Below are 27,013 nucleotides of genomic sequence, written 5' to 3' on the forward strand. Positions count from 1 at the left end.
TGCTGGTACTTAACATAATGTTAATAGTTATTACAAAACCCCAAATCCCTTTTTTATACCTATTCTGATGTGGAAATGTATTGTATAAAGAACAAGGAGCTATGCTACTTATGATAATACACCAATAATAACTTTTCCAGCATGGCTTTGAAACTGTTTATTATCCACTGTATTACAAAAAAATATATATAGCATCATATTACAGACAATTTTCCAGAAATATTAAGATAAATAGTGTAAGGAAGGGCCATCTCGGGTGTTTTTTAGGTTTTTTTTAAATTTGAAACTAAAAGATGTTCATACCCATGGGGGGAGGGGTATTTTTAATTTTTTAAGGGGGTTAGGGGTTTCCCACAACCCAAGAAAATAGTTATAAACCTTCCCGGGACCTATTAGAAGCTATCCTGTAAAGGATAACCCGATCGGTTCAGCGGTTAGCGAGATCTTTCCCAACAAACAAACACACAGACAGACAGACATCGTTCTTCTATGTACATATTAAGATTGAAAAAGTTACTACAAAAGGTCAAAACTGGATATGGCCTCACAAAATGTTAAATTCTGAGAAAACTAAACAAGCTTTTTTATGATTTAAAAATTCATCTCACAAAAATTTGCTTTCATACTTTTTTTTGTAGGCAATTAAATAATGAATTTTAGGTACTTGCTTACATGTGGTAGACTGGAGCACCGAAACCCCCCCCCCCCCCGCTTAGTTTTGACAAAAATCAAAAATAAGGGGGGGGGTAGTTTTTTAATGTCTGGAAAACGGCAAGGAGGAAAAGTGCTCAGCAAGGCAAAGACTTAACCCCCCCCCCCCTTAATTTTGAAGAAAATCAAAAATAAGGGGGGGGTAGTTTTTTCACTGTACAACACGCCAGAAAGTTGAGTGAGGCAAATCAAGAAAATCCAGTATACCAGAGGGGAAACCTTATTACAGGAATTTCATGTTTTGGGGCATAATTTCCTTATTTATTGACTGATTTTAGTAATTGATGTATCCCTGAACAGAAAATAAGGAGGAGGGGGGCCAGTAAAAGGTTTTAATTTTTTACTGGCTCCTCTCCTCCTTATTTTCTGTTCAGGGATACATCAATTACTAAAATCAGTCAATAAATAAGGAAATTATGCCCCAAAACATGAATATTTCTGTAATAAGGTTTCCCCTCTGGTATACTGGATTTACTTGATTTACCTCACTCAACTTTCTGGCGTGTTGTACAGTGAAAAAACTACCCCCCACTTATTTTTGATTTTCTTCAAAATTAAGGGGGGGGGTTAAAAACTAACCCCCCCCCCCCCTTATTTTTGATTTTTGTCAAAACTAAGCGGGGGGTTAAAAAACTACCCCCCCCCCTTATTTTTGATTTTTGTCAAAACTAAGCGGGGGGGGGGGGGTTTCGGTGCTCCGGTCTTCACATGTAAGCAAGCACCGAATTTTATGTTTTTTCTCAGTCGATTAGAACATAGGGAAAAACGAAATAACCGAAAAAAACCGACTTAGCCTCGCCCCCAAGATTGGGCCTTACACTATCATAAAATTAATTCCATGTTTGTCCGACCGGGTCGTCGTTCCCTTGGGGCTTACAAAATTGGTTATAATCTTTTAATATTTAATTATAATACCGAACCATGGAAAGCTGCAAATAACTATTTAGGGCTAAACCAACCTGCATTTCCAATACTGATGAGTGTGAGATAACCGAGGAAACCAGAAATAGATGTAAAAGTTGTCGTTACAACAAATGTATAGAAGTCGGGATGGATCCTGAGAAGCCACCAAAAGACACTAATAAAGGTATATTTGTAAAATGGGACTACCCAGATATCTAAAGGGTAAGACAATGGCCAATAAATAGATGTACATCCCCAATGATGATTCTTCTGTAGATTAAAATTAGTGGTTGAAACAATTAAACACAATGAGTAAGAAAACATTATTATAAAACTTTGGGAACTAGTGTCATAAACAGCCCATTGTCCCTTCTCTCTCTGAAAATCACCTAAAAAGGCTTTTTATGTTGTAATTTTAGAGACCATGATGAAAAGCTAAATACAACTTTATTATGTAGACCCAATACTCCAAATTTAAAGTCTTCAGCTTCAATAACCAAAAAGTTCTAGACATTTCAAAATAGCATTTTATGTACAATGAAAATTTTGAAAGATTTCAAATGCTCATAAAAAGAAAAAACAATATAAAATTAAATTACGTCGCCTAGACACAAAATTATAACTTTATCTTTGTCAGAAACTTAGATTTCCGGTAACTGATTACATTTTTACAATATAAACATTACATTTCATAGTCAAAATCTATGAAAAAAATTCGATTTAAATTGCATTTGTAAACGAAAATCATAGCGTAAACAAAGGGGGAAATTAATACAAGCTTAGCTGTGATTGGTTGCTTTTCTGATTCAGCCTTCTGATTGGTTACAGTACACTCGGTACAACGCAAGTTAAACTTAATTTATTTTAATGATTTTGACTATAAACATGGGTAGGTATTTTATTGTAAAAATATAATTAGTTACTGGCAACCTAAATTTATGACAAAAATAAACTTATAATTTTGTTTCTAAGCCACTTAGTTTAATTTTAAAATTTCTAACATTAGCATTGAAATTCTTGCAAAATTTTCATTGTACATAAATGTCATTTTAAAATGGCTAGAACTTTTTTGTTATAGAAGCTGATGGCTTTAAATTTGGGGTATTGGGTCTACTTGTGGCAGTCTTTCAGCAGTTAAAGCATGGTATTTCTTGCAGGCTTCCTTTAAGTGAATTGTCATACCAAAATTTTCAAAATATGAAAAAAAAATATTAAAAGTATAATACCTACTGAATTTTTATAAAACTTATGACAGCCTTATAAAAGTTTTCATGTATGTATATAGTAAGTTAGTGAATTTTTTTTTCAAATTTACTTCATATCATCATTATTATCTTTATAATAAAAGCCATATTTCTTATAGATTCGGAGAAGAAAATTGAGGAAAATCCAAGTAAGTTGATTTTTTCTATAAAACTTATGTCATCTTTCAGTGGATTTTTTTTTATGGATACAGGGGTTGCTATTTAGCCAATTAATTCCATTTGAAATTACTGAAAACTAAATATTTTGTTAAAGCGTAGTTGGCATAGTATAGACCAATAGGATGAGGGTTACTTGCACTTTCAAAGAAATCTCTTTTTTGTTTATAGGTTTAAGAAAATGTCAAGTCTGTAACAGAACTGCCCCTGCCATCCGATATCTTTATTATGGAGTGGTTACATGCCGCGGATGTCAAGATTTTTTTTTAAAATGGCACAAAAGGTAAGTAACAGGTTTATACCTATATAAAATATCTATCAGATCAGAGCATAAAACATAGCACATCCTCTCATCTTCAGGTTGGTTATGGGTTCACAATGAAATTAATTCGGAAAAAATCACGCAACATACACAGCTAGCTTAAGCAAGGTACAAATTTACCTGAGCATACCAAAGAAACTAACTAGCAGGGGTGTTCTAGGAAGGTATTGTGAGTTTATAATCACTCTTACTTTAATCGTAGCTGTACCTTCCCTACTATGATTTTTTGCAAAATACATTTTCTTGGTTACTGGGTTTCAGTTTTTCTTTCTACTAAAGTATGGAATGAATTGTTTGTTTCAGCAAGCTAGTTTACAAAGTTTAAAGAGCAAATCTAACTGTTAACTGGATATTTCAATCATATAATACAATCCATCAATGAAAAATAACTCTTTAGGGGTAAACCAACCTGCATTTCCAAAACTGATGAGTGTGTGATAAACGAGAGAACCTATAAAAAATGTAGAAGTTGTCGTTACAACAAATGTATAGAAGTTGGAATAGATCCTTCGAAGCCTTCCATCAACACTATTAAAGGTATCTTTTTAAAAGAACCCTGCAAGAAATAAACCAATCTAACTGCTGAAAGACTGTCACAAGTAAACCCAATACCCCAAATTTGAAGCCTACTGCTTTAATAACAAAACAGTTGTAGGCATTTTAAAATGACATATTGTGTACATGAAAATTTTGAAATATTTCCATTGGTCATGATAGATATTAAGAAATTAAACTACGTAGCCTAGAAACAAATTATAAGCCTATTTGCGGCATAAATTTAGGTTGCCAGTAAATTATTATATTTTTACAATGAAAATACCCATTTTTATAGTCAAAATCACTAAAAAATTAACTTTAACTTAGATTGTACTGAGAGTACAGTAGTATTTCCAGAAGGCTGAATCAGCTCAACAACCAATCACAGCTGAGCTTATGTTAATTTATTATTTTCCCGCTATGATTTTCTGCTCAAAAATGCAAAGTTAAACTGAATTTTTTTTGGATATTTTTACTTTGAAAAGTGGCATTTTTATTGTAAAAATTTAACCAGTTACTGACGAAGATAAGCTTATAATTTTGTGTCTAGGCAATGAAATTTGATATTGAAATTTTTATCATTAGCAATGGAAAACTTTTAAAATTTTCATATACCTAAGATGTCATTTTGAAATGCCTAGAACTTTTTTGTCATTGGAGCTGGGGGTTTCAGATTTGGGGCATTAGGTCCACTAATGACAGTCTTTCAGCAGCTAAAGGGATGTTTTTATAAAATATTATAAAAATAAGGGGGAGGGGGTAGTTTATTTTTTATATGTTTGAATTTTTCCTTGAGGTATCTTTGTTTTTATTGAGCACAGGTTTGTTTGATTTGTTTGATTAGCCATAGTTTCTTAGAGTTTGGACCTAAGACTCCTGGAGTATGGTAAGATAGTATAACCACCTGTCTTATGAGAGCTCCTCGTTATTACCTCACCCTCTCCGATTTTCAGTATGGCAGGTGTCCCAGATTAAGCCATCGAAATGAATGACACTCTCTCCTGAGAGAAGACTGGGATTAAGGGATGTGTTGGTATTCTACTCTTGCTTATTAAACATCCAAACAATCTCCCATCTACCGCAACTAGGGGGAGGTTGCGTGAATTGATAGGAGTATTTGAGACAACATGTTTTGATAGCAACACATTGGGTTTGAACTCGAATTCTCATTACCGTAACTCAGTGCTTTACCATAGAGCTACAGTATCCCCACAGATTAGACCTGTTAGTTGAGTACATCCTGCAGGGTTAAATACCAACTCACCTTATTTTTTAATAAAGGTTGAGGGGGGGTTATTTTCGGGGGGGGGGGTTAATCCGGTAATTTTCGTCCTACCTTCATAAAATGACCTTTATCTCCATGTTCCTTTCGAATGACAGAAAAAAACATAAAAGCAAATTTGTTGGTTATTAAATTGCCTACAGAATGTGAGATAAATTTTAAGGGTACTTATTGGGTCTCTATTTTAAAATAAGATGGTGGGGGGGGGGGCTGTGATTGCTAGGCACTTTGTTAGAAAACACTATTTTTGTTTGTTTGTAGAAAATAGCATGTCATCATCTGATGCATGTCAAATCTGTGGCAGCCCCGCAATCTTGAAATGTCGTAATTATGGAGCAAAGGGTTGTGCTTCCTGTGTTTCTTTTTTTAGAAGATGTTGTTCTGGAGAAAGGTTAGTTTTCTAGTCAAAGTTGTGTAGGACATAGATTTTAGACTGTTTAGATCTAAAAATAATGTTCTTTTTCATTAATGTTGCATTTTGCATTTATCCTTTTTCTCAAAAAGGTTCCAAAAAGCCTTTGAAAAAAAAGAACTTTTCTTTTACTAATTTTTTTAATGGATAGAATAATCTACATACGGAAAGTAATTTCACTAGGTATCTTTTATTAATCTTTTGAAATAATCAATGTAATATAAATTTTACATATTTACAGCGTGGCCACATTTTTCAGTATACTGAAAATATTCAGTATTCTTCAGTATTTGGAAATTGGGGGTTCAGTATTTTCAGTAAATACTGAATATTCAGTATTTGAAAATTTTATTCAGTATTTTTCAGTTTTTGGAAATTTTCATGATTCAGTATTTTCATTATTTCTTAAATTCTAAAAATTTTTGCATAAATAAGATGTTTTTTCAAGTAGTTGATGTCAGATTTTTTCGGCTCTTCGCGCCTCACTTTACTTTCCTTTAAATTACCCTATAACTTTGTACATTAATTTTGCTTTTTTTATGGTAATATACATTTTTTTTTAATTTCATCTCAAATATAAATTTTTTAGATAGTTGATATGCTTTTATACAGTATTTTTTTCAGATATTTTTTTTGTCTACTAATATTAATATTAATATTATTGTCTACGCGCATTTTTAATACTAAATATTTTTAAAAATTTAAATTACCCCCCTCAAAAATTTTACCCCGGGGGTAAATTTTGGGGGGGGGGGTAAACAAAATTTACCCCTGCCAATAGATTTCATAGGGGGTAATTACCCCCCCCCCCTCCCGCCCCAAACAAATTTTACCCCCGGTAAAATTTTGGGGGGGAAAAGGTTGGACGTCTATGCTCTTAACTCAACTAAAAAGTATTTAAGTTTTGTAATCATTTAATATATTTATCAGTCATTTTCTGCTTAATTGGTGCAATAAAATCTAAGAGGCAAAATTAAAAGATCTTTAAAATATCCCCCTAATGATAATGCTATGATAGATGAAATTTTGAAATGAGGAATCATATAAAAAAATATTTATTCAGTATTTGTATTTTTTTGTTCAGTATTTCAGTATTTTTTCTTATTTTAGGATTCAGTATTTTCAGTATTTCCTTTTTTTCTTCAGTATCAGTATTTTTTTGGTTGTGGCCACACTGTATTTACGATTTGGTTATTTGCTAAGTTTGGCTAAATTTTTGGTCTAACTTTTTCTGAGCTTTAGCTATAAAAACCTATTGAATATATGTAGAAATATTTTTATGTTCTAGTGTAAAAATATAATAGAACATGGATATAAATATTAGACTATAAAAGTTTTAAAGATTTTTAATCAATATAATAGATTTGAAATCTGCATAAAATTTTAAGGATTTTTTATAAAATTCGTTTTTTATATAATTCTTTATTTAAAGGCGCAAATACGATTTAAGTTAATAAATTTTGACCAATAGGATAGCTGGATTGAAAACTACCTACGCTCTAATTGGTTGAATGATGTACGTCACTTAAGCTTCTCCAATCAGAGCGCAGATAGTTTTCAATCCACCAATCCACAGTGCAGCAAAGCTGGACATTTCAAAATTTTTAACCATAGAATTTGAACCTCATCTTTTAATTAATATATAATATAAGCATAATGATGAAACTAGCAGTTGAAATTTTTAGAAAATATTTAAAATTGACTGAGTACCAACTCGTTTAAGTTGGCTACCTAAACAAGAAATTATCTCAATTCAAGAAATTTAATAATTTCGACCTTATGTCAATTGAGCAATGTTTTAACTTATAAATTAATTTTCTATTCGCTTTTAATTGTTAAAATCAGTAATGGCAATGTTAGTACTAAATAAAAAACCCGAAAAAGATATATTTTTTATATCATTATTATGAATTAAAGGCATTTTTTCTAAAATAATTGTTTTTTCATATGTTTCATTTTTACGTTTATTTTATGTTCTTTAGGTTATTTCTCAAAAAAAGCCGCTTGGGTAACCTTCCCACATACATTTATAATTTAGCAAGGTTATAATAATGATAAAAAAGTGGGTCCAATGTTTACCCAAGAGGCTTTTTTTCGTATATTCACATTTTTATACAGTCCCTACTTAGTGAGAAAGTGTGTAATGTTTGACTTTATCAAAGCATTTGTTAATTTATCTTAGCAGTTATATTTAGCGTAGCAAAGGAAAACCAACATAAATAACCCTATTTCTTTATACAAGAGCAATAAAAATACAAAAGGAAATATTTTTGTCCCTTTATTGAAAGAGAAGGGTAATTAATATTATGCTTGCAACGATTTGAAAAATAAGTTTGGTTTTCATTATAATAAAATCATTTACAATCCTATTAACGAAGATACTCATATAATTTCAAATGTCAAATATTTTTCTTAGGTGCTATTTAAGATAGAAAATTGGTCCTTGTTTTAACATTTCCCATAACAATTATATAAGCATCATTTATATATCTCACTTAGTCCGTCAAGAATGCTTAGAGAGTCATGGAAATTCTCTGTGAAAAATACTTTTTCCTTGCTTCTTTAGATTTGATGTTCTATCATGGACATAAGGGTGAAATTGATCTCTTTAGTTGTGTATGTCACGTATAGATTGTAGAATATTTTTATGATAAAACCTTGACTCCCCTTTATGGCGCATCTACACTACACTGTAACTCATTTGTTCGTCTGTTTGTCCAATTCTTTAATATTTTTATTGCTTTCTACATATGGAAATTTTCAATTTTTTATCATTCTAGTCACCTAGAGAAGAGGGAATGTCAAGACTTCTCCTTAGTTTTTGTTTTAAATTTAAAACTTGGGTAAAGAGTTATTTTTTCAAGGACGGTTTATCTTGGTAGGACTAGAGTGAAGCAGTATACACATAATATTTCAAACTTTAGCCTGACATTAAGAAGCTGCATGAGCATTTAGTGATCTCTCTTAATACAGGCAGGCAAAAATTTTTTTAACTTATTTATAAAGGGTTGTTAACATTTAATTTTAGATTTTTAAAAAACATTTTAATGTGTTGCATATTAATTAGCAAGAATGATAAAGTCTATAAGTACCAGACCAATAAAAGAAAGTCATTCCTTGGGAAGTTTAATAATAAATCAACAAGTTTGACACTTTAATATAGAGATTTCTAAGATAATTCTAAGTTATTAAGCATTTACCTAAAGATTTAAAATCTGTCATCAAACAACGAAGTATAGTTATTTTACTGCTTATCTTTTAGGGACAGATAGACCTACTGACAACTCCCAGTTGAATAGTTGTGGTACAAACCGTTAGACTAAATAATTCTGTTTTAATTTATAGCTAGTATATAGCAACTATGTGGCACTTGAGATAGGGGGGGGGGGGGTGATAATTTTGACCTATCCCATTTTATATTTTAGTTTTTAAATTTAAAAAGAAAATTTTTTTGGGGGGGGATGAGTATTTATTTTCTAGGGGCGATTTCTCTTGTGAGAGTGTTGCCCCCCCCCCCCCCCCCCCCAATAGTTATAAACCTTCCCAGGATCTGTGTGAAGCTACATTGTAAAGGATAATAATATCAGTTCAGCGATTAGCGAGATCCTACAGTACACACTGACGCAACCAGATCCTGTTACTTTATTAAAAGGGTAAACTTAAACAAAATTCTATAATTTATTTTAGGCTATGTTTTGATGTTGAAAAAATAATAAAATTCATAATTAGCTAATTAAAAAATGGATCTACTGTTTTCTCATTGCATTGGCGATTCTAAATTGGTATTCTGCATTGATTTATCCCAAGAATTGATCGATTTATAAAGCTTTTAGTAGACATAGTTAAAATGTCCAAAAAAACGTACATTTGCTGCATTGTGCAATCACAGATCTCAAAATTATTTAACTTAATTTGTATTTGCGCCTTTAAATAAAAAATTATTTAAAAAACTAATTTTATAAAAAATCCTTAACATTTTATGCAGATTTCAAATCTATTATATTGATTAAAAATCTTTCCAACTTTTATAGTCTAATAAATATGTTACATTATTTAATACTCCAAAAATATAAAGGGCTGGCAATCTAACCTGCATTAACAATACCGATGACTGTGAGATAACCGAGGAAAGCAAAAATGTTTGTAAAAGATGCCGCTGGAACAAATGTATACAAGTCGGAATGAAACCTGAGAAGGTTAAAGACAATAATGGAGGTAATTATGTATAAAGGGAAAGGTTTTTTTTCTCAGCTACTAGTCAAGATAGACTTCTGGAATTTTTTGTGAAGATTATCAGTTAAACCAATAAGCTTTCATTATATAATTTACATGGCCTGTCAGTCTGACTGTAATGCTCTGGCGGTCATTTGATTTACTCAGCTGATATTATAGATAGAAGTCAATTTTTTGTGGAGCTTCTCCGTACTAGTACGCATCTAGTTTATAACTCACTTGGTCCGTCTGTAATGGAGAACATAAAATAAATATGGAGTAATAAGGTATAACCAACAAGGAAATTAATTCGAAAATTGATTTGGGGGGCAAAATGACGCAAAGTTTATTAAATTGCCTTTTTCATCTGTCGTTGGGGGGGGCAAAATTTGTATTTCTCCATCGAGAAATTATAGGGTAATTGTGGCATTCTCTTAATATTGTGCTTATTTGTAAACAAAAGAAATCCAGTCATTGCAGACTATAGTTTTTAGGAATAAAACAGGACTGTTCACAAGCAAAAAAAAATTAAAGAAGATTTTATGTTGAAATCATTATGAAAAAATTCTGACCTCCAACTATTAAGCTATTCTACACTTTTTTTGTGCTCCTTTAGTGGTGACCCTTGTAGTTTTCTTTCCTATTTTTGCCTCACACAATGCTATATTGAAGAAAAAAAATATTTTTAAGAGGATAATACCCAAACTTTGCTAATGTTTTTGTGCTTTAATTTTAAGGATGTTGTTGCATTTTTTTTTAGAATGTACCGTCTGTGGCGACGAAACCGAAGTTCATAAATATATGGGAGCAGTTTCTTGTTATGTGTGTTCTGCTTTTTTTGCTTATACTGATCCAGAGAAAAGGTAAAGTGTTTCTATCAGGGATCTAAAGGGATAAGACAATGGCCAATAATTGATGTACATCCCCAATAATAACACACAAAATTAACCTATCTGTAGATTAAAATTAGTGGTTGAAACGTTTCAACACTCATTATAGTCCTCAAAGTTGTAATGCCAACGAAGAAGAAAACGTTATTATAAAACTTTGGGGACAAGTTTAAAAGACAGCCCAGTGTCCCCACTTTTTCTTTGTTGCTATTGTATGAATTATTATTATTTTTATTATATGATGAACATAAATTAACCCACCAAAATTTTTCAATCTAGATTTTTACTCCCTCTAAATACAAACGCTTGGACGTCCTTGCACTAGTCCCCAAAGTTTATTATAATATTTTCTTATTCGTTGCCATAACTTTAGAGACTTTAGTGAATTTTGATTGGTTGATTTATTAAGTTGGGTGTTCAAACGTTTCAACCACTTATTAAAATCCACAGAAGGGGTAATTTTGTGTATCATCATTTTCGATCATTATCAATTAACTACATCTACATGATGCAATTGATTCTATATCCATCTATCCCTCAAATAAGCAAGATCTTATTTCAACGAGCAGTCTTCCTCCACCCCCCACTAAATTTCCGTTGTCATTCTTAACAAACTTTGGGTATTGTCCCTTTCGTGGCATCGCCTCTTAAGGGGCGTTTTGTCGTTTTTTAACAGTAGCTTTTCTACTATTTATAGCCACTGCGGGGCAATCATCTAACCTAACCTAAAATAACCTCTCAAAAGCTACTATGAAAATACTACGAATCGCCCCTTAAGAGACGTTGACATGAAAGGGACTATACCCCAAACTTTTTGTTGTTGTAATTTTTGATGCAAGAAAATTAATTAATAAAAATTTAATTATTATTTTTCTAGATGTGAATATGGCGACTGTGAGATTACAAAGCTTACAAGACATTATTGCCAATACTGCCGCTTTAAGAAATGTCTTTCAGTTGGTATGAAGCTGGGATTGAGAAAAACAATTAAAAAACCCAACCCCGATGTAGTTTCTGAAATTGTTGAAAAGGTTAAATCCGAAGGAAAATTATCTGAAGATCAGTTTGATGACAACAAGGATAGCATTGGAAATAAAGCTGAGACAGCTGAATTTGACAATGAACCAAACCAGATCAAAGCAAAGAGATTGATTGAGTTTACTAATACATTTCCTCAGGTACAATTGTTAAGTTCTTGTCTACCTTTAAAAGAAGTAGCCTTGACATGGTGAGAAATTCTGTTTGTTTATTATCTATAATACAAAGTAGCTTGATGTCTGTCCGTCCCTTAAGATCTCGGTAACCACTGAACCGATTGGATTCTACTCTTCAGGGAATATACCTACTGGTCCTGTGGTGGTTATAAGCTTTTTTCTTGGGGGGTGGTGTCAGTGTTTATGATTATGTTGTTTTATCTATGATATGTTTATTTATTTCAGTTTGTGTTCTGTCAAGATATTTATTCATCTATGAAGATTTGTTTATTTAATAAATATCTTTCAATATTGAATCAACAACACACCAAGTCTATACTAGCCAATCATTGTAAATCTGGAACAAACAGATCATAATTAAAGCAAATAATCTTAAAACCTTAAAAAGATTTTCACCACTAAAGTATCTGCAATTTAATAAAGACGTCCAAGCTTCGATAAATGATAGTAATAAATAAATACACAGCATCACAACATTTAAGATATTTATTAAATAAACAAATCTTCATAGATGAATAAATATCTTGACAGAACACAAACTGAAATAAATAAACATATCATAGATAAAACAACATAATCATTAACAATGACAGGTGGGACACCCACAACCCCCCCAAAAAACAAAAAATACCCCCCCCCCCCTTTTCTTGGGTTTATGGGAAGTTAGTTCACATAAAACTACTGGCAGCACCAGTATAGTAGTACTTAATTTTATTTTTTTTATTATTTATTTTTACTAATTGCAAAGTTTTTATTAAAATTAAGTACAGCTGTTTGGATTTCTTAGATTGTCTCAATACCTCGTAGGGACAGAATTCTCCTTAATTTAAAGTGATCATTTATAGTAGCCAGATCACCATCTGTTGGTAATGGATACAATACTCGGATACTTGGTTAAGTAACATCCAAAAGACACCCAACTCTTTGATAGCAGCTTTAGATACTATTTTAACGTCTCTAGTATGACGTGGTGTGGGCCAGTCTCGATCCCGCTTTGCCGAGGGTATAAATTGTCTTGTTAAACATCTTGATATCTAATGTATTTATTTAGAGACGAGGCATATACACTTACGATGGCATATTGAACGCACTGGATACTGGAAACTACAATTATTTTATGATAACAAGGAAGAGTTTCTTTAAAAATGCACTGTATGGAGAATTCAGCACAGGGTGCGGCATTTGCACTGAACGGAATTTTGAGGCTCATCAGATAGAACATCATATGAAGATGCATTTTAGAAAGGGGGCTTGTAAAAGTAATTTTTTTTTCTTGATTTTACATTAAGAATTTTATGGATACTTTGAGTCAGTTTTTACAATTTTGTTTGTATATTCCTTTGGTGTGTAAATTGTATTAGTGATTTATTGAATCATAAATAAAATAAAAAGTCTAAAGTCGGTTTTGTTAACTCCGAGAGGCCAAATACCTGGGTTAACAAAAATGTTATTGATCTTATGATTGTTCATTTTAATATTCGTAACAAATTACATGATTTTCGAGTATGTCTAAGAACCGGTTCCAATCCAGCAAATAATAATTGGTTTCAAGGTCATACTGGAATAGTTATTTATGTTTAAGAATATTGTCAAACATATTTTATTTTAGCGTGTGAACAACCCCTGTTTTCGTTTGAAAGAAGAAATCATAACAAAAGAAATCACTTTAAAAAATGCAGGATTGATTTTAAACGTTATTTTTAAACATCATCAAATGGGTCTATCCGTAAATAATATGATAAAGATTGCAATAGATAATACTAAAATAAATTGCATACATATAAGGGATGGTAATCCGAAATCAGCAATCCGCCAGTTTTTGAACCAAGTATCCGAATCCGCAATTCTAATTGCGGATTCGGATTATTAATTTTTAAGACTTTTGTAGCACTTAAAAAAGTATTTTATTGTTTCCTACAAGTAAAATGATGGGTACCATTTAAAGAATTATTGTATTTTATTTAAAATTAGCTTTCAATGCTTATTTTAGGTTAGGTTAGGTTAAGTAAGGGTTAAAAGATGGCCGCTGTAGGGGCTAGAATTATTTATTTATAAAAAGACCTATAAAAGTATTGCTAGAATCCACAATCTAAAAAACTGTAATCCGCAATCCACGGATTTATCCGCTTTTATTTTGGGCGGAATTTTGTAAGAATCCGAATCCGGCCCATAAATTGGGCGGATTGCTAACTGTAATACATGTATATATTATATTATAATATTTTCTTCCTCTTTTAAGGAGAAGCCAACATAAGGCATGCAAGTATGTCATAAAAATGTAAAAATATAGTCTTTAGGTATCCCTTCCTTGCTCACAAAAAAAGGGATTAATTCATTAAGAGAAAAACTATAAGGGGTATGTTGTGCAGTAGACTGTCATATATAAAATTTAAGTAGTTCCAATTTTAAAATCAATTGAAAACAGAAATTGTAAACAATTATGGTATGATATGGAGAAGCACAAGAAAGTATGCCGTGGCATTGAGGTGAAATTCATGTATATTATCTATAATACCAAGTAGTATAATGTCTGTTCGTCCGGATGATTTTTCAGCCCTGCATCCGCTGGACTAGTTGGGGTCTCTGTTTCATGGATTCTACCTTATAGTGGTACCAAGTTTTGAGGCTAGATATGTTTTTAGGATTGATATGTTGACCCCTTAGTATCTCTTGCTCCCGTTTGTGCATAGTCCCCCTAACAATATGTCTGTGTGTCTGTCTGCATACTGGAGGATCTTGCTAACAGCTGAACTGATATGGTTCTCCTTTACCATGTAGCTTTACATAGGTCCTAGGAAGGTTTATAATTTTTTGCCGAAGGTTTTCATTATTTTAACAAAAGAAATCGCCCCTAGAAAAAATGACCCCTCTTCAAAAAATTTTTACTAAAACTAAAATTTAAATGCCGGATGGGGTGTTGACTCTCACCCTAAAGTGCACCTAGAGGCCACAAGGGGGCGTAGTCGCTAGTGCTAATTAAAGTGATGAATCAAGAAACAATTCTTTTTTTTATTAAGAATCCATTGAAATGCGAAGAGTGCGGTAAAATGTGCAAATCAAAGTTGAGTCTGTCAACACATATTATCCGCATGCATAAAAACAAAGAGACAGTTGTTTGTGATACCTGTGGCGAGTAAGTTTGATAATTCTTTCAAAGTGAGGATACTAAGTATCCAACTTTGTCTGTTAGTCCATCGATCATACTGTCGGCGTCATAAGTGGAAAATATAACTAATTTGGACAACCTCCATAAAAGCAAAGGTCTAAAACGGTCTGGCCCTAATCATAGAAAAGCTTCGCTTTAAAAAAAACATACCTTCTATTAGAATTTGACCTTCATGTAAGGCACAAGCATTATGACTTAATCTTTTTTTCCAGTATCGCTTCTAAACCGATTACTATCCGATGCATATGAAAGGTTCTTATCCATATAATAAAATTATGTATGTCATCGTATTATATCTAGTTTTCTACGATTAAGAAATTAACAAGGATGACAACATCCATAAGTAGCGAAGCACAAAAAATCGTCGATGGGAATACGTACAGGTAGATTTAAAAGGTTTTTACTAAAATCAAGAATAGATTTATTGGATAAAATAAACATGAAACCTTGTTTTATTTTGCATGATGACGATGGTCAAAGTAAATTATATTAAAGATGCTCATAACAATGGGAAAAATTATTTTGATACTGATATCCCATATAAGTTTGAAAATTGCATCAAAATAAACAAAGATATGGGGAAATATGTAAAACATATAAAAATAGCCAAAAACCTGATGAAAGGCAGTCTGGCCGTCATGGTTGTTTTATTAAAACGACAAAAAATTTAATTTTTAAATCCTTAAACTGTTTTTAAACTATTTTTGAATGTGGGGTCAAAAATATACTAGGACACCTATAGAATCAGACTGCAGAGCCCAAATTTGAATTAAGTCCCCAATAAACTTTTTTTGGGGGATTTAAAAATTAATTTTTACTGTTGCTCTGGTAATTTTTACCAGATCAAAAGGTCTTTTTTTACTTCGTGTAATATTGTAACTTAGTAAACAATTTTATATAATTCACTTTATACTGATACAATAAAAAAAACATTACTCTGTTCAATGGAAATAATTTTTTTTTCTAAAACAATAAATTTCATTGAAAAATCAGACATAATACAATAAAAAACATAATGCTGAATTTAAACCAATAAGAAACCCTTTTTCATTTCAATTCTTTATAATTACCAAAAGAGTGTTTTCACAAAGTGACTTATTTCAAACATAGTTAAATAATTTTATTTAATAAAAATGAAAAGAATGAAAACCCTACTCATAAAAGATACATACTTTTTAAAAATACTTTTAAAAATATGTTTGAATAATCTTATTTTATATCATAAATGTATATATGACAATAATAAATTTGTTGTATTGCATAAACATTTGTTGTTATCTTAATTTATTTAACCCTTTACAGCCAATTTTTATGTGTTTTAATGTATAATAGACATGAAACATTTTTATGTTAATTCATTGATATATTGTAAAGAATTAATTTTTAATTAGTATTGATAGATAAAATCAAAAGACCTAACTTTACTGTATACTAGCATACAATATTTACGAAGCAAGACACTCTAAAAGCTGAGTATTTTACCTACAAAGGAAAGAAACATCACGATTCAGTAAAAATTATTTAATCCATAGTAAAAAATAAACTTTAAAATCCTAATAAAAATTGATTTGGGCAATTGTTCTCATTTTTGGCTTTGCAGTATGATTCTACAGGTGTCAAAGTATATTTTTGACATACCTTTCAAAAATAGTTTAAAAACAGTTTAACTTATAAAAATTGGAAAATCGGACCATATACACTGAAGATATGGAAAAAAGTGTTAAATATATAAAAACAGCATAAAACCTGCCAAAAAGGCAGTCTGGCCGTCATGGTTATTTTGTTGAAAAGACGGGAAATTTAATTTTGATATCTATAACTGAAAAATTTTGAAAATCGGACTATATACACTGAAAATATGGAGAAAAATGTTAAATATATAATAACAGCCTAAAACCTGCTAAAAAGGCAGTCTGGCCGTCATGATTGTTTTCTTTAAAAGACGGGAAATTTAATTTTGATATCTATAACTGAAAAAATTTTGAAAATCGGACCATAAACACTGAAGATATGGAGAAAAATGTGAAAAATATAAAAATAGCCTAAAACCTGCTAAAGAGGCAGTCTGGCCTTCATGGTTGTTCCTTTAAACGACGGGAAATTTAATTTTGATATCTATAACTGAAAAAATTTTGAAAATCGGACCATAAACACTGAAGATATGGAGAAAAATGTGAAAAATATAGAAATAGCCTAAAACCTGCTAAAAATCGGTCCGAACGCCAATGATGTTATATAGTCAATTGTGCTCCTTAATGATGGGAATGTTGTCAAAAAAATTCAGCATTCTATCTTTTATAGGTGCTGAGTAAATCCCATTTCCCCCATAGCGTTACGGACGGACTGACTGACGGACGGACTGACTGACGGACAAAGTGAATTATAGAGTAGCTTCGCTACTAACAATCATAAGATTAAAACCAACTTTTTAGCCCATGCCCTCGAAATCTCGGGGCTAAAAAACTGGTTTAAATCTTATAATTGAACAATTAAATATCCGGGGAAATCTGTTTATTATAAAATGCGATAAATAACTATTTTTTTATAGGTTTTTTAGAGGTCCGCATAAATTAAAATTGCATATGCGTAGTAATCATCCTGGTGTGTTTCACTGCAATATATGCTCACAAATATTACAGGAACAGATATAAAGTTTTTAAATTGGTATTTAAAATTGTGGTAATGTTTTCACCAGTGGCTTTACCCCGAGAGGTAATTTTAAAAAAAAATAAGTATTTCTGGTGCTGCCATTCATTATGAAGTAACTGCCTAAAACAATTTTTTTGTGGGGGGGGGGATTTTCATTTTTAGGGGGGTTGGGGTGTCACACCCCCCAAGAATATATCCTATAAACACCACAGGACCAATAGGTGTATACCCTGAAGAGTAGAATCCGACCGGTTCAGTGGTTACCGAGATCTTAAGGGACGGACGGACAAACGGACAGACATCATTCTACTTTGTATTATAGATAACATTTATAGTAGTAGAAACACTAACATTTTAGATAGACTAGAAAGTTTTGGTGATTCCCATGAAGATTTGGTTTTTTAAAGTTAGAATTAAAACTTTATACCTCCTTTTTTTATCTAGACTTTGAAGGAACTGAATGCTCATAAAAAAGAAAAACATCTAGGAAAGATTTAATCAAATCATTTGTATTATATAATAAATAATATTTGTTATCCTAATATAAAAGAAGCATGATATCTGTCTGTTAGTACCAAAAGGTCTTGCTAACCTGCTTGTATTAGTTATCTTTTCTCATAGGTCCAAGGTAGGTTTTGGGGAGTAAAATATACCAAAGGAAAATTTAGTCAGGCTTCTTTTAAAATTTAAAACTTCAAATATTCATTATTTCTATGCGGTAATTGGATGCCAAAGTAAAATGATTAGAAAATTGTTTTCTTGTTTTTCTTCATATGATTATGAGCTTCACTTATTACACTAGTCCCTCAAGTGTTTTAATAACGTTTTTATTCGTTGGCTTAACAATTTGTGGACTTTTATTAAATTTTGACTGGTTGATTTTTTAAGTTGACTGTCTAAGCTTTCAACCACTATTTGTTATTTTATGTATCAACATTAGGGATGTACATCAATTTATCGGCCATCTTATCCTTTTAGATTCCTGTTTTTATGTAAACCCCGAACAAACATATGCAAATCTGAATTTTCAAAATAGCAGCTTTATTATTCATTTAGGATGATTTTACAATAAATATGAAATGTAGATGCCTATTTTGGTTACAAAATTCCACTGTTATTTTTTAATTAATCAGCACCAATAAAGCACAAGATCTCAAAAACAGCATTTGGGGGAAATACTGGTGAACAAACATATTATGCAAATCCAAAACAAAGCAAAAAAAAAGGTTTTTTGGCACTTTTCTCCTCTTTTAAAGATTGATTATGATAAAATAATAATTTTTAAGGGATTTATGCATTAATTATTATGAAATACAGTATAAGGTAGAAATTAATGATTTTTCTAAATAAGAAATGTTTGAAAAAAATAAATTTGATCCCTATCACTTTAGAGGACAGCTGCTGACCCCCAGTCTTATGGATGAACCTAAATACATGTTAAAGATAAAAATTACCCTGAAAATTATACAAAAATATTTTTTGGTGTGTTGAAAAAATCTATTTTAAAATCTTGATTTTGAGGATGATGACCTTTAAGATGCCCCTATTGGTGGTGATGGTGAGCCAAATGTTATCAAAGTGCATGTCCATGATGACAACTTATATATTAAACTATGATCTAATTTTTGTAGTTATAGCATCCTCTAGCCCAGCATTATTAAAAAAGAAAAGAATTGCAATTTTATTTACTTCAAATCATAAGGTGAATACTGTAGTTTTTAGAAGATGGTTATATTTCTTGTTGGAAGGCTCCATTGGAGGCTGCTATGACTACAAAAAATGGTACATAGGTTAATAGACAAGTTGTTGTAATGGGCATGTACTTAGATAACATTTGGCTCACCATCACCACCAACAGGAGCATCTGAAAGGTCATCATCCTCAAAATCAAGATTTTAAAATGAATTTTTTTAAAACATAAGAAAACATTTTTGTATACTTTTCAGGGTAATTTTTATCTTTAACATGTATTTAGGTTCATCCATAAGACTGGGGGTCAGCAGCTGTCCTCTAAAGTGATAGGGATCGAATTTATTTTTTTCAAACATTTCTTATTTAGAAAAATCATTAATTTCTACCTTATACTATATTTCATAATAATTAATGCATAAATCCCTTATAAATTATTATTTTATCATAATCAAACTTTAAAAGAGGAGAAAAGTGCCAAAAAAACCTTTTTTTTTGCTTTGTTTTGGATTTGCATAATATGCAGACTGGCCAGAGTGTACGTTTTGTACGTTTTGTACGTTACGCATCGAATCTGTGTACGTTCTGGACGTTATTTTGATATGTGTACGTAACGTATTTTGAAATTTGTATTTTTGTACGTTTTACGTTTTTTTTTTAAATAATAAGAATCAAATATTAGCAGAAAAGTAATTTGTATGTTTTGAACGAAAATTTTAACAAAAACTATAGGTGTATTATATTAAATAAATTCAAAATTATCTTAAATTTTCATAGAACAAAAATATGTAGGTAAATTATGCATATATGTTATTAGAACTTATAGTTTAAATTTATGGATTGGAAATATATGTTCTATAGATTTAGTTGAAACTATTGAACAGAAAAAGATATGCAGTTGACTAAACTAAAGTTTAAATGCACTTCATGCAACTACCCCTTTAATAAATTTTACGATAATTTTTTTTCAAATTCTTTATATACTTAGGTAAATTTTTCGATATATATCATATGGTGCTCAGTTTAGGATTAAAAAGTCTTATTTTTTTTTTGTATTTTCAGTTATTAAAGAGTAAGAATCAAATATAAGTACCTATAAAAGTATTTGTATATGTATATGTATTTGTACAAAAAGTATTACAAAAATAGTATATTATCTATAATACAAAGTAGAATGATGTCTGTCCGTCTCCTTGTCCGTCTGTCTATCAGAAGCTTAAGATCTCAGTAACCACTGAACCTATTGGGCTCTACTCTTCAGGGAATATACCTAATAGTCCTGTGATGGTTTTAAGCTATTGTCTTGAGGGTAGGGACACTTAAAGCTTTTTACTTACTACTAGTATTAGCGGCTTCGCCCCTAGCCTCTAGAGGCTTCTTCCCCTCCTTTATAGAATCGTTTGTTCGAAATTTGTCAAAAAAAAACGAAAAAAGATTGTTATGATTTTTTTCATTTAGGTTTCGCCCCAGGGTGCGGTGGGGGTTCCCCTACCCGCTTATTTGCATTAGTTTACAAAAAAAAATTGAGGGGTGGTTGATTTTTTTTTTGGAGGGGTGGGTTTCCCACACTCCAAGAAAATAGCCTAAAACCACCACAGGACCAGTAGATATATTCCCTGAAGATTAGAACCCAATCTGTTTGATTTACTTTGTATTAAAGACTAGTATTTTCTGAGATCTTTAGCATTAGACAAAATAACCCTATATTTTATTGTATGTATATCCTATAAATCCTTTTTTTTCTGTAGCGAAGAATCTCGCTAAGTGCTGAACCGACATGATCTTATGAGGTTGTAGGCTATTTTCTCTGTCCTTCCATATCCCTTCGAGAACCTGTATTCAAAATGGTAGAAAAATAGCCTAAAACCATCTCGGTAACTGTGTGAAGTTTCCCTGAAATTGAGTAATCAATCGGTTCAGAAATGAAAATCTTAAGCATCAGACAAAAAACTTACTACTTTATATAATAGAATATACTCAGTACGTAATAACAGGATGTATGTCTGTCTGTCAGTTTATTTGTACCGAAGGTTCTCGCTAACCGCTAAACTGATATGGTTCTCCTTTACAGGGTAGCTTCTCATAGGTCCTGGGAGAGGGTACAACCACCCTCCCAAGAGAAATCACTCTTAGAAAAAAATCACCACTCTTCCCCTATTTTTTCTTTCTTTTTAAAATTGAATTTAAAAAAAGGGGGTTGGTCTACTCCCCTCTCCCTCACTAAAAAATTTATTAGCAAAGCTACTCTATAATCACTTTGTCAGTCCGTTTTGCTATCGGAGAAATGTGATTTTCTCGGCTCCTGTTTTTTTTTATTAAATAAGTTCACATTCTACATATTTTCATTGAGATTTGCCTTTTGGTTGGGGTGCTAGATCTATTCCTAGATTTTCAAGTTTTCATGGTTTTCTCGACTTCTATTCAAGATTGACGGCTGAAATTTTTAGGGAATAAATAAATTTTCATTCTACATATTTTCAAAAAGTTTCTTAAGGTTTGTCTATTTGTTGCAGTGCTAGATCGATTCCTAGATTTATAGGTTTTTGTGATTTTCTCTACTCATATTCTTAAAGGCGGTTGTAATTTTCAGGGATTGTATAAGTTTTCATTCTTAATACTTCCACTAAGTTTCATTGAGATTTGCTTATTGGTTGGGGGGCTTAATTTATTCCTAGATTTTCACGTTGTTAATATATATTTTTAAAAAGGTTTAATGATTTATTTAAATAAGTTAAATGCTTATTTTTTATGACACTACTCTATAGTTTATTTATTTTCCCAGATTTCCATCCATAACTTTTGAGCTACGCTACTTAAGGATGTTGTCATCCTTGTTTTTTACTTTTTATTTTTAAATGAAAAATAAAAAAATGGGTTTTTATATTCAACTCCCCCCCCTAATCAAGTTTCTCTAGAGACCTCCAAGGGCCTTTTTTGTTTGTGGGGAGTGTTGTAGTCGAATTGACACTGAAAGTATCAATCCCCTTTTTAATGACCATTTAAGCAGAATGTGTTATCTTGCTGCACTGTTTACTCATTTGACTCTATTGGATATTAGATCCTGAGAAAATTAGTATAATTCATGCTCTCCATTGTATTATGTTAATTGTTAATTCTCTAAAATTTCAAAATTGTTTTTGTATCTTTTTTCCCTAAAAAGGGACTTTTTGTACTTAAAATTTGTCCATTCTTTTCAGAAATTTTATCAAAACATTTTCATTTTCGGACAAAATTTCCCCAAAATTTCCGCGGAAAAAATGTCTGGGAAATTAAGTCCATTCCTTATCCCAGATGGGACTAAATGCCACATAACATTTTATTCTTTTTGCCGCACCAAACCATTCCCATGTGCTAGTCATACATGTGTAATGACAGTACATTGTTTACTAATTGTAATTCATTCAATTTTTTATTATAATTTAGTATCAATTAGTTCTTAGAGCTGAAAGGTTCTAATTGTGAAATATTGTTAAAATAATTCAGTTCTTCTTTTAATTTAAATTAAAATAATTCTATTGAATTTAGTTTCAAGTTTAAATTTAATCTTTTTGCTTCTTTCAATTAAGCAAATTAAATTTTATGAAATCTTTTATTTTTTAAAAGTTTTTTTTAAAATTTTATTTTGAATTTTTAAATATTTTTATTTTCTTATCCATGTTATAAGTGATAATTTTCCAGACCAAATGCTACTCTATATTTGTTATATTGTGATAACTCAAGGTAATACTTTTAATTATTACCTAGGATTCTTATTAAAGTCAAGAGATAGATTAGGTACATTTATTGCTTCCAATTGTTCTAAAAGCTTTTCTTTTAAATCACCATCATCCTATGAACCTGATTCTTAAATCAACATTTTACCAGGCTGAAGATTTTCTGATGATCCGTTGAGAGACCCCTGACTGCAGACATTTTAATTCTTTGACAGTCTTAGTCATCCACTTGTCTGCATGAAGCTCCCCTCTCTTTGTCCTTCTGATGCTGGTCATCCCTCTACGAGCCTAGTTATGCAATTAGAAGAAAGCTTACAAACCCTGATATCTGAAGTAAGATTTAATATCAACCAAATTTGAACTATTGAACTTAGTGAATGTAGCTTGGTCTATTTTAACTTAAATTTTTGTAATAGTTTACTTTAAATTATCTAGTCAATTGTAACTTATAATTCAATCATAATGTTCTTTAAATAAGTTTAGTTATGTTGTTGTAAATAAGGCTAAATAGTTATTTAATCTTTATTAATTAGATTTATCTTTTTTAGGTAAATCTTTTTACCTTTTCACCATGAAACGAGTAAATGTTGCAGAAGATATCATAAAATGGGTGCTGTCCGAATTTGCTATCAACCACCTTGGACTATTTTTGACCACAATACTGGCCCACCTGTACCCTCTGTATTTGGTTGCCAGTACAGTCCTTATAATAGGAAAAACTTTGTACGTAATAACAGGATGTCTGTTTGTTTGTACCAAAGGATCTCGCTAACACTGAACCGATATGGTTCTCCTTAACAGGATAGCTTCTCATAGGTTTTTGGAAGTTTTATAACTATTTTGGGGAAGAGTATCACCATCCACCCTCCCAAGAGAAATCGACTTTAGAAAAAAAATTACCTCCTCCCCCCAAAAATGAATTTTAATTGCTCACTGATTTTAAGTTAATTTTATTCCAGATGTCTATATATAACTGTTGACTCTTTGAGCTTCGCTACTTATTTATGTTGTCATCCATGTTTTTTACTTTTTCTTTTTAAATCTAAAATTAAAAAAATGGGTTATTGAATTCAACTCTCCCCTCCTCAAGTGCCCCTAGAGGCCTTTAGGAGCGTAGACATTAGTTCTTTTAAATAGAGTAATAGGATATCTTGTGTCTGTCAGTCCGCTATGGTTTTCCTTTACAGGTATCCGCTAGTAGACTTAAATGTATTGATAATAGATAACTAGGAAATTATTTAATTTATTTTTATTAGGAATGTACGTTTTTTTACTTTTTTATGTACGTAACATATTTTTTTGTGTACGTTATGTACGTTTTTTATTTTCAAAATTGGCTGGCCAGTCTGAATATGTTTGTTCACCAGTATTTCCCCCAAATGCTGTTTTTGAGATCTTGTGCTTTATTGGTGCTGATTAATTAAAAAATAACAGTGGAATTTTGTAACCAAAAGAGGCATCTACATTTCATATTTATTGTAATATCATCCTAAATGAATAATAAAGCTGCTATTTTGAAAATTCAGATTTGCATAATATGTTTGTTCGGGGTTTAATTTGTAATCCCTGGTGAAAGATTTAGTTGTTTTATCATAATTGACAGAGTCGCATGGAAAATTTTGTGAAGAATGTGGAAAGAAGTTTATGAACTTGAAGAAACATAATTTATGTCACATGTATGTTGTCTTTTTTATTAGCAAAGCTACTCTATCATTCACTTTGTCTGTCCGACCATAACACTTTGGGGGAAATTACATTTACTCAGCTGCTAATCAAAAAGACGACATAATGTATTTCATAAAGATTCCCTATACCAGTTTTGTAGAAGCAAAGCACACAATGCCATGCACTTGTTTTGTTTAAGAGGTTAAAAAGATGGGTTTCTAAGGTTTGATGGGGGTAATCTAATGTATTATAAAAATTTTGAGGGGGATGAAATGAGGGGTTTTCAAAGTTTTAGGAGGGGTAAATAGTAAATACTCCTTTACCTTAACCCTTGGACCTCTATGATGCCATATAATGTATGTTATACATCTTTTTCCCTTAAACAAAATAGATCATGCATACCATTTCATGCAATTTTAAACAGTGTTCCGTACATGTACCAGCTCTTTATTCCTCCAGGGCACAGTGTTATGGCTGAATTAAAGCAAGCCGTTTTGTAAATGTTTAAAATTAGAAGTTTTTGTGTAACAAAAGTTGTCGCAAATATAGGTATTAAATGATTCTAAAGTTTTGGTACCCTTTTTAGGTAAGTACCTACTACCTAGGTTTTTTTTAATTTTTCTAATCAGTTGTCACTAAACTAATTTATTTTATTTTAAGTAAAAAGGAATGCTGCTATTGTATGAAGATGTATAGCGCAAGCAAACTGTGGTCTCACATTCAGTTGGTTCATGAGCAATCTTTAGTAGTCTGGGTAAGTTAAACATTCACAGGGTGACCACTATGTACGTTATGTTCAATATGTTCATATTGAACACCACTTTTAGGTGTTTTGGTACGTTTTTGTTCGTTATTGATTTTTGTGTACAATATGAACATTTCAGTATACGTTATTGTACGTTTTTCTGTAATATATGATTAGTATTAGTAATCATTAGTGTATTTGTATTTCATAAAAACTACCAAAAAAAATTCTCCGCGCTTCGCGCGTCATTTCACCAATTTATCCTGGGATTTAATTATGACTTCATAAAGAAGCTTCCATAAAATAAAAAACTAAACTAAATCAAGCATTTCAGTAAATGTAAAAAAAAAACTCCTCTAAACTGATTACAAACCTTATCGCAGGATATATCAGACGTTACACTTTAAAAGAGTATTTATATTTGTTCATCAGTTAGTGAGGTAATTTTTATTAGATACTACTTTCTATAATACAAAGTAGATCGATGTCTGTCTGTCTATCCGTCTTTCTTAAGCTTAAGATCTCGGTAACCACTGAACCAATTGGGTTCTACTCTTCAGGTAATATACTTACTGGTCCTGTTGTGGTTTTAGGCTGAATAAGCAAAGAACCCCCCCCCCAAAAAAAAAAGAATCCCCCCCTCCAAAAAAATTTTCTTTTTCTTTTTGTAAAATATAACAAGTGAGGTGGGAAACTTCCTTTAAAAAAAAAACTTTACAATATCTCTTTGGGCGATGCCCTTACAAGATGCTGGAATATTTAATCGTCTATATTACAAAGTAGAACGATGTCCGTCTTTCTGTCTGTCTGTCTGTTTGTAACAAAGGATCTCGCTAACTGCTAAACCGATTGGGTTCTCCTTAGGTAGCTTCTCAAAGGTCCCGATAAGGTTTATAACTATTTTGGGGGAGGGTACCACCACCTTCCCAGGAGAATTCGCCCCTAGAAACCCCCCCCCCCAAAAAAAAAAAAATTTATTATTTTTATTTTTTAACTAAAACTTTAAATGGGGGAAGGGAAACCCCCTCGGACCTCCCCCTAAATTTTTTTTACTTTTTCTGTAAAATCTAAATTAAGAAATTGGGTTATCTAATTCAATTCCTCCCTCATCAAGTGCTCCTAGAGGCCTCTAGGGGCGTAGTCGCTAGTACTTGAATGAATATAAACCTCATTATTAGTTGGAACCTACTATTTACGTGATTAAATTGGGGTAAATTTTCTTAGTGTGAGGTAATTAAGGGGGGGTAGTTAACACCCAAAACAGAATTTTGGGGGGGGGGGGGGGTAGAAAAATTTCTGGCGCGCTTCGCGCGCCATATAAAGATATGATAGGTATAATTTGCCACTTTTAATTATGTCTTCCCTTATTTTTACATGATATAAATTATGTAAATGAGAAAATTATACAGCTGTGATTTTTTTTCAGATTTAAATGTAGAATATTATGTTGATATTTTATAGTTAAAGGGTTTTTTCCTTAAT

At 31.4% G+C, this 27,013-nt stretch overlaps 1 protein-coding gene across 2 annotated transcripts in view; it reads left to right on the forward strand.

Annotated features, from left to right (window-relative positions):
* Nucleotides 1–27,013, forward strand: part of LOC145326807 (uncharacterized) — a 66,980-nt gene that overhangs the window by 36,547 nt on the left and 3,420 nt on the right. For both annotated transcript variants that reach the window (XM_080170230.1, XM_080170229.1), the window contains exons 4-19: nt 1,659–1,798; nt 2,978–3,007; nt 3,207–3,318; nt 3,755–3,894; nt 5,438–5,567; nt 9,664–9,803; nt 10,561–10,663; nt 11,568–11,868; nt 12,956–13,163; nt 13,514–13,580; nt 14,327–14,390; nt 14,922–15,037; nt 17,619–17,707; nt 18,162–18,204; nt 24,723–24,797; nt 25,447–25,540. In XM_080170230.1, the coding sequence (XP_080026356.1) occupies nt 1,659–1,798; nt 2,978–3,007; nt 3,207–3,318; nt 3,755–3,894; nt 5,438–5,567; nt 9,664–9,803; nt 10,561–10,663; nt 11,568–11,868; nt 12,956–13,163; nt 13,514–13,580; nt 14,327–14,390; nt 14,922–15,037; nt 17,619–17,707; nt 18,162–18,204; nt 24,723–24,797; nt 25,447–25,540 (1,852 nt within the window). The remainder of the gene's footprint in view (nt 1–1,658; nt 1,799–2,977; nt 3,008–3,206; nt 3,319–3,754; nt 3,895–5,437; nt 5,568–9,663; nt 9,804–10,560; nt 10,664–11,567; nt 11,869–12,955; nt 13,164–13,513; nt 13,581–14,326; nt 14,391–14,921; nt 15,038–17,618; nt 17,708–18,161; nt 18,205–24,722; nt 24,798–25,446; nt 25,541–27,013) is intronic.

This window comes from Acartia tonsa, chromosome 8, assembly GCF_053477335.1.
Source record: "Acartia tonsa isolate MP-2025a chromosome 8, ASM5347733v1, whole genome shotgun sequence".
Lineage (NCBI taxonomy): Eukaryota > Metazoa > Arthropoda > Copepoda > Calanoida > Acartiidae > Acartia > Acartia tonsa.